Raw genomic sequence first — 11,123 nt, forward strand, 5'->3', positions numbered from 1 at the left:
GGTATTCGTTTCTCTGGGCCATTCTTCCACCATTTGGAGTTTTCCCAAATCATGACGTTAGAGTGCTGTATCTGCATTCAGTGTTTGTAGTGAAGCAGCCGATGCCATTTCAGACATACAAAGCCCAACTACAGCAACTTGCCACACAAAGTTGCTAGACACTGCACCGCTGGCGAGCCAGGACAGGGTTTGCAACACTTGGGGAAGACAAGACTGTTTCTTTGGCGCATCACATTTAAAAGCTCCATGCTTTATGAGCTGCTCTACATTTCATTCTGGTGAAAGCGGCTTGGGAGGGTTGCTTCCTTGGTTCTCCAACTGAGGCTGTTACTGGCAGAGCTTGCCAACAATTATTCTAGTATTTCTCAGGCATGTCATGAACAGAGCTGGCTGGAGCCGGGGGTCAGGCTGGTTGCCCCAGGGGGTCCCTTCGGAGTTGCTCCGCTTTTGTGCTTCTGTGTTCACCCAAATGGCCCTCACCTGCACAGGCAGCCTGCACCTTCAAGGTGAAGCTGCAGGGCTGGGCGGCCTGTCTCCCCGGTCAGGAGGAATCTATCTTTTGCTAGAAGCTGGAGCCAATTGCGGCACCCCAAAATACCTCACGAATGGTGAGCCAGAGGGAGGCCACAGAGTAAAAACACCACAGTTATATACATGCGCTGGTGGGATAGCATTTTTGGTAAGGCACGGTGGGAAAAGATGCTGTTGTCATGAGTTGTGTATTAGGAGCTATTCTCACCTTACCCTGTTGTATCCCATGCTTTATCAAGCTTATTCAACCTGTTATACAAGGTACCCGTATGGTGGCCACCCCGGTGGATGCCTCACCCCAGGAGTCTTCAGTGGGCCAAATCATGGTCTCAAAGCCTCTTACACCGGATATTTCTCAACTCAAAGAAACGCCAGAGTGCGCTAACTCAGATATGTGCAGAATTATGTTTCTTCGTCGTGGCCTCTGTGCATCACACATATGGGTTCTGCGCCTGCGCAGTGCCTTTGGCCGGAAGATTAACAGCTAACAGTTTTTGGTGGGAACTCCACTCCCCCTCCTCCCTAGCATTATATAAGGAGTGGAGTGTCCGCCATTTTCCAGTCTTTGCGAGCACCGTTCGTCGTGCCTCGTGCCACTTCGCCCTCGCTTAGATCATTACTTACCTCTCGCTTGTTGAAAAACTTCCCTTTTTCTTACCAAGTTAGTATTCCTTCGTTCCTGTTACTGTTAGCGTTTTCACAGTTCTTGCTTTTCATCTTTTTTCTTTCTTTCTATAAAAAAACCCCCCCCAAAAATATTACTTTCCCGCTTTACTATCTCCTTCTCTTCTATTTCTACAATGATGCAACGGGCTGCATTCTGCAAGTGCGGGAAGTGCGGCTCCAAAATGCCCACCGCAGACCCGCATGACCTGTGCCTCCTTTGCCTGGGGGAAGGGCACAAGACAGATAAATGCGGCCACTGCTTGGCCTCCAATCAGGTGAGGAAGAATTGGGAGAACCGCCTCCGCAAGCTCTTGTGGGACCAGACTCTCCTCCAATCGGACCGGCTGGTGGCTAAGCCTCCCACAACTGTGGCTCCACCCGAAGGCCATTCAACTTTGGCTGACCAGCTGCAACGCCCGGCCTCTTCCTCCATTGCTCCGCCCTCACGCCCTTCTGAAGAAGGTGCTCCTACCATGGCTGATCAGCTCGTTTCCCTACCAAGGAAACAAAAGGAGAAGAGGAAGCACAGTGATTTGGACAAACATCCTGTGCATCAGAAGGCCAAAAAGGATAAGGTGGGCAAGCCGGTTAAAAAGCCAAGGAATCCCGAGCATGCAAAGCATCGCCACTCGGGTTCGGCGACTTCCTCAATCTCGACTCCGGCCACGGAACCGACCTCCTCGGTCCCAACCATCCAGGCGGCTATGAGGGTTACTCCACCAGGCTCACCGCGCTGACCGGCAGCCGAACCCCTTCTGGATCCGCGGCGTGGCTCAATCTCAGATGGTGAAATAAGAGATTCTCCACCGAGAGCTCGGTCGCCAACACCAATGCCGCCTGTTCCTCTGGATACCGACATTGCCATCTCTCCTCCGAGAAGCCGCAGGAGCCGTTCTTCGGATGCTAGATCCGATGATTGGTACCATTCCAGATACTCCTCCGCTCCGAGATGGGAAGAGTACCGATCCGTGGCCTATTACCCGGTTTCCAGGGGACGATCCTTGCCACGAGCTCCTCGGGATCGTTTCCATTCAACACCCAGAGACGCCCCGAGGGCTCCATCTAGAGAGAGCGGCAGATCGGAGTCGCCAGGAGATTCCTCTTCCAGTGCACCACCTCCTTACTGGATGGAATCTGATGAGTCTGAGGCTGACTCGACCTCGCCAGATGCAGCGGTTACTTCGCAAGGCCCGGGGTCACCTGAAGAACCGTACATCTCTTTCAATGCATTAATGGCCAGTCTGGTGAGGTTGCTCGATATCAAAGCCCACCAACAACCGGGACCGAGCACTGACCGTTTTTATGATGTAGTCAGGGGTGAATGATCCACCTCTATTGCCTTTCCGTTCATTACGACTCTGCGGCAGGCAATGACTCAGCCATGGGACCTCCTGGCCCACCCACAACCGACTTCATGTAAATATGAATCTATGTATTGGGTTCGGGAGGAAGACATCCTGTTCCTCCTCCGTCACCCCAAGCCGAACTCGATTGTTGTGGAATCTTTTCAGGGCCGGGAAGCACGTGGACACACCTCGCCTCGTGATAAGAAGGGAAGAAAAGTTGACTCCCTTGCCCGCTGTTCGTCGCTTATCATTATCGGAAGGACTCCACGGATTCTATTCCAGATATTTTACGATCCCAAAACGAGATCGGGGTCTCCGACCCATATTGGACTTGAGAGCTCTCAATAGATGCATAACACCAAAGAAGTTTCAGATGACCATGCTCCAAAATATACTTCTGTAGCTGGGGAGAGGGGATTGGTTCGCCTCGCTGGATTTGAAGGATGCCTATTTTCATATTTCAATACATCCACGTCATAGGTGCTTCCTTCATTTTGTGGTAGACTCTGAAATCTATGAATTCAAGGTGTTACCGTTTGGATTTGCCACTGCACCAAGAGTTTTTACGAAGTGTATGGCCCCTGTCTGCGCACATCTTCGTCTACGTGGAATTCGGATATACCCGTACCTTGATGATTGGTTGTTGGTTTCTGACACAAAAGCAGGACTTTCATCTGCTGTTGATATTACTTGTACAGAGACCTTGGACTCTGTATTAATCAACAGAAGTCTTCTCTTCTCCCTACGCAGACGATCAACTTTATTGGAGCCCGGCTGGATTTGATGTTGACAAGAGCCCTTCTTCCTCAAGATAGACAGCATACTATTGCTCGGTGCATCTCTCGGATTTGACGAGAAAGGACTGTCCCTGCCCGATCTATCCAGAGCCTGTTGGGACACATGTCTGCATCTATCGCCGTGGTTCCGCCTGCAAAACTCAGGCTACGCCTTCTCCAGCTATTCTTCAACGGGATGTTCCGACCACAGAGAGATCCACCTACCAAACGGATTCGGCTCCCGGCCTCCGTTCTTCAGTCCCTGTTATGGTGGATAGATCCAGCCAATTTAAATGTCGGTGTCCCATTTCGACATCGGTACCCTACACTGACTCTCGGTACCGACGCGTCTCTTCTCGGATGGGGAGCCATTTGCTCCGACCTAGGTACCCAAGGGGTATGGAGTCCCCAGGATTCCAGGAACCACACCAACTTACTGGAACGTCTTGCTGTTTTCAAAGCCCTGCAATCGTTCGAGGATGTACTTCTTCACCAGGTTGTCCAGGTGACCTCGGACAACATGGCTACAGTCTTTTATTTGAACAAACAAGGGGGAACCTGGTCCCTGAAACTAGCCCACCTGTCGATACAAATTTGGGAGTGGTGCATACCGAGAGGTATCACTCTTCTAGCAGTACATCTTGCAGGCACGGACAACATAGAAGCAGATTTCTTGAGCAGACATATGTCGCAGTCACACGAATGGGAACTAGACCGTCGGGTTCGCAACAGACTGTTTCACCGCTGGGGTCCGCCAGACATAGACCTGTTTGCCACACAACAGAACAGGGTGTGCATGAACTATTGTTCCAGAGTGGGGATGGGACAGGGGTCGTCCTGGGATGCCTTCATGATCCCCTGGAACGACATGGCCTTTTACGCTTTCCCACCAATCCCCCTCATCATGAGAGTGTTGGCAAAGATCATTCACGAAGGAGCCACAGGGCTACTAATAACCCCCTGGTGGCCACGCCAACCATGGTTCTCAACTCTCCACATCTCTTGGGAGGATTTTCTCCAACTCCCTTTTCTTCCTTATCTCATTACTCAGAGGGAGGGCATGATCCGACACCCAGACCTGTTGTCGCTGAAACTGACTGCCTGGAGGATCCGATAACCGTATGTGCTGCACCAGTGTCGACGCTACCGGCAATCCCTACTACCTGTACTTCACGAACTTTACATCCAGATGCAATATAGTCTCGAATCTGCATTAAGGCCATCCACTAGAAAATCGTATGCAGCGAAATGGCGTCGATTCTCCAGCTTTGCAGAATCCCACTCGTTTCCGGCGTCCTCGGCATCCGTTCAGCAGATTCTTCAATTCCTCTTCGAATTGCACCAGTCTGGACTTAAACCTTCTTCCGTAAAAGTATATACAGCGGCGATTTCTTACTACCGTGGAACTGTACATGGTTTCTCCATTTTTTTCTCAACCTCTGATTAAAAGATTTTTGAGAGGATTGGGTAACCTCCATCCAACAATAAGGCCCCTGATGCCCACTTGGAGTCTTTCAGTAGTTTTACAAGCACTGACTCGGCCACCTTTCGAACCCATGGCTACAATTTATCTACGCCTTGTCTCATGGAAGACTGCTTTCCTCGCAGCAGTTATTTCAGCTCGTAGATCTTCTGAGCTTTGTGCCCTTAGGCTAGACCCCTCTTTTCTGAATTTTCATAAGGAAAAGGTAGTTCTATGGCTGGATCCGTCCTTTCTTCCGAAAATCGCTACTTCGTTTCACATGCAGCAAGAGATCGTTTTACCAGCCTTCTTTCCAACTCCTTCAAATCCGATAGAGAGATCTCTGCATATGCTGGATGTTTGTCATTGCTTAGCCTTTTATAGGTCCAGGACTGAGTCTGTTCAACACTCCAATAGACTTTTGTGAAATACTCGGAACACGACCGGGGCTGTCCAGTCACTTCCCAACGACTTTCCAAATGGATAGTAAATACAACTGCTCTGTCTTACCAGTTGGCTAAATTGGACTTACCATCTACTCCAAGAGGTCATTCTACAAGGGCTTTGCTGCTTCCTCAGCCTTTGCATTGGGAGTCCCGATGGAAGACATCTGCAGAGCTGCCGCTTGGGCTACCCCGTGTACCTTCGCCAGACACTATAGACTTGATGTCCGTGCCAGACAAGATTGCTCTTTTGGCAGGGCCGTTCTTCTGTTCTTCGTTGATGACACCTCCCTCCTCCATTTGGGGTAAGCTTGTTATTCTACCCATATGTGTGATGCACAGAGGCCACAACGAAGAAGAGCAGGTTGCTTACCTGTAACTGATGTTCTTTGAGTGGCCATCTGTGCAGTCACACAACCCACCCTCCAACCCCATTTGGTGTCATGGGTGGTCCAACTTTCTTCTCTTTGATGCTAGGATCTCTTTAGATATTTGTCGTACCACTGCCGTTTTGGTTTTTTGTCATGATGACAATAACTTTATTAAGGGAGCAAACGTCAGTCTTTCAAAGACTGGAAAATGGAGGACACTCCGCTCCTTATATAATGCTAGGAGGGAGGGGGAACGGAGTTCCCGCCAAAAACCGTTAGCTGTTAATCTTCCGGCCAAAAGCACTGCACAGGTGCAGAACCCATATGTGTGACTGCACAGATGGCCACTCGAACATCAGTTACAGGTAAGCAACCTGCTCTTCACCTAGCAGTTTGGCGGGATAATAAAAAGGGGGGAAAGCCGTACACAGGAAAACAAGGTATATCATCCCGCCTCACTGGCTTGCCATAAACAGATCACAAAGGGCGCCGCAGTGGCTGGTGGTGAAGACCGAATGACCCCACTCCATTAGTGGGTAACTGTCAATTGCTATCTTTGTATTTTATGGATTTGCCAAAGTGCCTCCTTGACCCTATAAAGTTCACAAATGTAAACTTTTCTAGCAGGCCTGTTCAAGATAACTTTAGTTTAGAAGGCTTGTCAAAGGCATCCAATTAGAGTGAAATTGTGAGAAGTAGACGATTACTGTGACTAACAAACTAGAACAGGTAAAGCTATGGATCACTTAGTGATTAATAAAGTTATTGTGATTAACACTAACTAATAGACTACAAGATGTAATTGGTAGACATGGCATTAAACTTTTGAACTTAGAACCCAAAGTATGGCTGCGTAATTAGCTAATGCATATTAATAGTGCATATTAATCTTGCCTCCTACTATGACTCAGAGGGTTATTAACATGAACATGGGACGTACGAGCAGGTGGGGGTAACATACCAAGGAGTTGTATGATGAAGGCGGACGGGAAGAATGGGAATTCCCAGTATCCCACCAACGGGAGAAAGGAGGCAGGGACTTTGCGCGTGAGTAGGGAAGAAGAGGCTGTGGGAACTGCTCCCCCAGGGCACTGCCTTTGGGGTGAGCGCCCGGTCTGGCCAGAACGAATTAAACTGTCGCTGCTTGGTACTTTGCCTCCCGCATCGTCATTGCTTGGATTCCATTCCTTACAACTGGGGGTTCATCCGGGATAATGGCTCGTCCTGGGTGAGTACTTCTCCAGCCTGCACCAGGGAGACGCGTCCTGCCGGTTTCGGCGGCCTAGGTCAGGTGGAGGGACCACCTAGGCGCAGCTCTATGTAAAATTTTGGACGAAATACGCGGACAAAGAGAAGCAGCCGGGAAGGGGCTCTGTTGGTGGGACCAATAGGTGGGAGCCAAAGCTGCGGTCGCCAGGCAACTCCATACACAGACCAAGGTAAGGAGCGAGCGGGACTCCCAGAACTGCCTTGGTGGTGAACAGGGCGGAGGAAACCTCTGAGGAAGGAGGGACAACCCGCTGTGTGAGGCTTGAGAGAGAGAGAGACATACACAGGAATACGAAGCTAGTGTGGAGTCTGGACCCGCGGTTCCTATCCCGCCCCCCCGAGGAGGACGGCCGGAGAAGGACGAAGCGGATGCACTGGTTGACTGACTGGAAGCCTTGGGAAAATTAGGGCCACTAGCGAGTGTTAAGTCCACTCGGGACGAGAACAGGTTCCGCTCCTGACCTACTAGGGACTAAGAGATCTGAAAGACAGGCATGGGATCCTCAGGATCCAAAGCCAAGCCCAAGGAGGGCAAGAACGGGGGCAAATTACCCCAAATTCCTCCCAACAGTCCTCTGGGATGGAGGTTGAAACATTGGGAAGGACTTCCCTACACACCGGGGAAAAAGTAGGGAAAAGATGGTTAATTACTGTTGTTTTGTTTGAACAAAGGGAGAGTATTCGACCCCCAGCAATATTCTGGCTCCGATTTGGGGCAGATGAGGGATGGTTATGTCAGGCCCTAAACATTTATGTAAATAATAAGGACCCTTTCTCTCAAGAAGAATCTGACTATGCTGATGGTTGGTTACAAGCAGCCTCTGTAGGAATCTAGGTGGGGCACTTGAAACGGGAGTGAGCTGAGGAGAGAGGAGAGATTGATTTCTCTCATGAATATGGACAACAATAGGAAGGTCAGGGGTCTCCTTATAGGAGGACCCACTGGGAACCTTTGATACATTTGAAAGTGGGACCATTTGGGAAAGGCATGGCATTTATGGTAGGCTCTGGAGCTACCTGCTCCACCATGAATATGATTCCAGATGGAATGAAATTGGGAAAAGGGGAATTGATGGCTCAAGGAGTGGGAGGTAATCTGGTAAAAGGAAAAATATTTGAACCTGCTCTGGTCAAATATGAGCATGGTGCAACCGTTGTGTGGTGTGTTTTTGTAGTGTGGGAGGAAATTTGTAACTTGGCAGGGAGAGATCTCCTAGCCGGACTGGGACTTTTGGTAGAAGGTATTGGAGGAGAGGTAGAGACGAAGCTAATGAGGAGGACTGATACTGATTTATCTCTAAAACCACAGGCAGCTGGTGCTTGTGAGGCCTGGAAGGAAAAGTGGAACACTTTGTGGAAAAAAGGGAGAGAGAAAGGGCGGGGGGGCATGATGCCTCTCCCTGTGAGAATTTATTACATTGGGCTCGAGAGTGAGCAGGCCATACCTTAGCAATAAGAAAGGGCAGATGCCACTGTGACAGGTTCTGCCTGGGTTTGTGTTTATGTTTTTGTGTGTGGTTAACAACCATTTGCCACCTCTGAGTTGTGTAATTAGAAGAATCAGAATCCTAGTATTTCCAGAGGATTCTGAAAAGGTGATAAGTTTGCTTATTTATTTATTTAAAACATTTCTATGCCGCCCATTGCAACAAAGCCTCAGGGCAGTTCACAACATAGATAAAATATACATAAAAATCCAATCAATAATTTAAAAACTGGTACCATCTTGGCTATATATATTAAGATCTATAAATACAATAATAATGAATTAACAGTTAAAATAACTTTTAAATATAAAGGTTTCAAAGCACTAATTGGACTAATGCCTGAAGGGCAAGCTGCATTCCAATAAAACAAAACTCCAGGAACTAGGTTTCAGGTTAAATGTTAGAAGATAATCTTTGAGGGTCAGGAACCCCTAGAGAATGGGATGGGTTTAATGGGAGGTGGTTGAGGCCCATCAGTGAAGAAGTTTGGACAACCGCATGTTGTGGATTGTAGGAACAGAGCTGGTTGAAACGGGTCAGCCTAGATGACCAGGGGAGTACCCCTTTCTGACTCAATTTGTTTCTATGTTTTATTGCTCATCTTGGAATTATGTGCAAATGATGCTGCACATCTCCTCTGGAAGGGCTCAGGTGCCCCATGGAGAAGAGAGCTAAAGGAAAGTTTATGAGGCTATGGTGAATAGGAGCACTTTTTAATTTACTACTGCAGTATTTACTGAGGAAGGGGAATCAAAGAGAGGGCTGGTATTAAAGGGATGGAGGGAACAGCCTGTGCAGTCACAGCCTTATTGGCCGAAGAAGCCAGGAAGTTAGCTATGGGGGAAGCTTTGGTGGTAACAATGGCACCTCCAGTGCAAGCTCTGTTAACCTGTACTCAGAAAAACAATTCTTGCCATCCCACCTCACTGCCTTGCCATAAGCACATCGAAAGATGCCTCGGTGTCTGGTGGTGAAGATCAGGTGACCCCACTCCATTAGTGGGGAATCTCTGTGTTTTATAGGCTTGCTAAAGTGCCGCTCTAACCCTGTGCTTAACTTGGCCAGCCTGTTCAAAGTAACTTTAGTTTGGAAGGCCTGTCAAAGGCATCTAATTAGAGTGAAATGTAACTTTTCTTTATGGTGCTGTGATGCGTATGTAATCACTTTCCTATCCTATATAACCCTAATGGAATTAGCATTGGGAGTTCCTTCTTAGGCACCCATGGATACAAAGTAATAAAAGGGAACCCGGTGAGGGATAGTCCTCCTCCTGGTCAGCCAAAATTTGTGAGTTATGGGCTCTGAAGTGAGCTCTGAAATTGTAGGAAGGAACTGGGAACGGAGAAGAATCTAGACTCTGGAAGATGGGTAATGTCTGATGGCTGAGAATGGTTAAGGGACTAGCTAGGCAAGTAATCCAGAGACTCCATGAAAGGAGCCTTTGGGGAGCGAAGGCTCTCGTAGATCAATTTCTAAAAACATACGTGGCATTGGGATGTATTTGGGCTAGCAAATGCCTTTGGGAAAATTTGGCAGGAAAGGAGTTTGATCATGAGAAGAGGAAAAGTTTTGGTGCGTGAGAAGTTGGTGCAAGGACTGTAAAAATTGGCTCATGTAAAGGGAGATCAGTCTGGGAATGGCGAAGAAACGAGATGAAATAGACTGGCAGGCTTGGAAGCAAAGAGGGCTTCTATTGAAGAAGCTGAGGCTCCACTATCAGTACTGAACTTGATCCCCTTGGTTGGAGTTCCTTTTCATAAGCCTTAAGTATGATAAGGCTGGAGTAGCAAGGATGAAGGAACTGGGATGAGTCAGACCCTGAAGCAGCAATTAAAGAAACTAATAACGGAAGCTAAACTGCCTTGGACAAAGTGTTTACCTACAGCCTTGCTCCAAATATGAACTGCTCCAAGGAAGGATACAGGAATATCACCCTATGAAATGCTGTTTGAATTCCTTACTTGGGGCGGGTAGAGGAGTTACCTAGTTTCCAGTCAAAAGATAAATTTCTGCAGAACTGTATACTGGGGATGTCTTTATCTGCCCTCAGGGGGAAGGGACTACTGGCACAAACAGCTCCACTGGCCTTCACAGGACGTCTGTTCAAAACCGGAGACTGGGTTCTGGTAAAATCCTGGAAGGACTCCAAGCTGCAACTCGAATGGGATCGCCCACTGCTGGGTGTTACCGATGAGCGAAACTGCTGTCTGGACAAAAGAAAAGGGGTGGACCCATAACACAAGGGTGAAGGGACCAGTGCCACCGCCAAAAGCGCGGACAGTGGATCCTGGTGATGGGCCTTGGAAGCTTAAGCTCTGAAAGACCGAGCACAGGAGGGTTGGTTAGGCGACACTGCCTGGCTCTTGGATGTGCCGGTTTTGCACGTGCTCTTGCTGATGCGAGAGCTGTTCTTGTGCCCACTGCCCTGATTGTGCTCCTCTACACAATTTCTGTACGAAAAAGTGTGATCCTCCTGGTGGGGAGAGTTGTTTGGTGGAGACTTGTTGAAATGGAGATGGCAGTTGCGGGGGGGACGACTGCTGCCATGTTTCATGCCCCTGATAACACAAACACTTCAACGAGCTGTGGAATCTATCCAGCTGACTCCAGTACCAAAAACAAACCAGTGTGGGGAAAGAACAATGACCTTTTCAGTGGTGCCGAAATATGAGGAGTTCGAAGCTGAGAAGGCTATGCTACAGGGACTTTTAGGGAAAACTGATGGAGAATTAGTCACAGTAAGATAGAACCAAAAGAAAAAGGGTGGATTGT

General features: G+C 48.5%; 1 protein-coding gene and 1 long non-coding RNA gene across 2 annotated transcripts; one reads left to right on the top strand and one right to left on the bottom strand.

Annotated features, from left to right (window-relative positions):
• Window positions 1-1,451: 1,451 nt before the first annotated feature.
• LOC123032439 lies at window positions 1,452-11,089 on the bottom strand. The gene is made up of 3 exons (XR_006416484.1): window positions 10,703-11,089; window positions 1,523-1,526; window positions 1,452-1,462 (listed from the first exon to the last, which is right to left on the bottom strand). It is a non-coding gene; the product is annotated as an uncharacterized LOC123032439 (long non-coding RNA).
• Window positions 1,535-5,241, top strand: LOC123032438. Its single transcript, XM_044448316.1, has 2 exons — window positions 1,535-3,770; window positions 3,816-5,241. The coding sequence occupies exons 1-2, from the start codon at window positions 3,444-3,446 to the stop codon at window positions 4,434-4,436; spliced, it is 948 nt and encodes a 315-aa protein (XP_044304251.1). The 5' UTR covers window positions 1,535-3,443; the 3' UTR covers window positions 4,437-5,241.
• Window positions 11,090-11,123: the final 34 nt, after the last annotated feature.

Source organism: Varanus komodoensis, unplaced genomic scaffold, assembly GCF_004798865.1.
Source record: "Varanus komodoensis strain SLA01 unplaced genomic scaffold, ASM479886v1 scaffold549, whole genome shotgun sequence".
In the NCBI taxonomy this organism is placed as follows: Eukaryota; Metazoa; Chordata; class Lepidosauria; order Squamata; family Varanidae; genus Varanus; species Varanus komodoensis.

What these genes read in the sequence shown, in the direction of transcription:
- LOC123032438 (XM_044448316.1), top strand. Translation starts at nt 3,444, where the DNA reads ATGTCTGCATCTATCGCCGTGGTTCCGCCTGCAAAACTCAGGCTACGC. An exon ending in ACTTACTGGAACGTCTTGCT is followed by an intron (nt 3,771 to 3,815) that starts GTTTTCAAAGCC and finishes CTTCTTCACCAG; the next exon opens with GTTGTCCAGGTGACCTCGGA.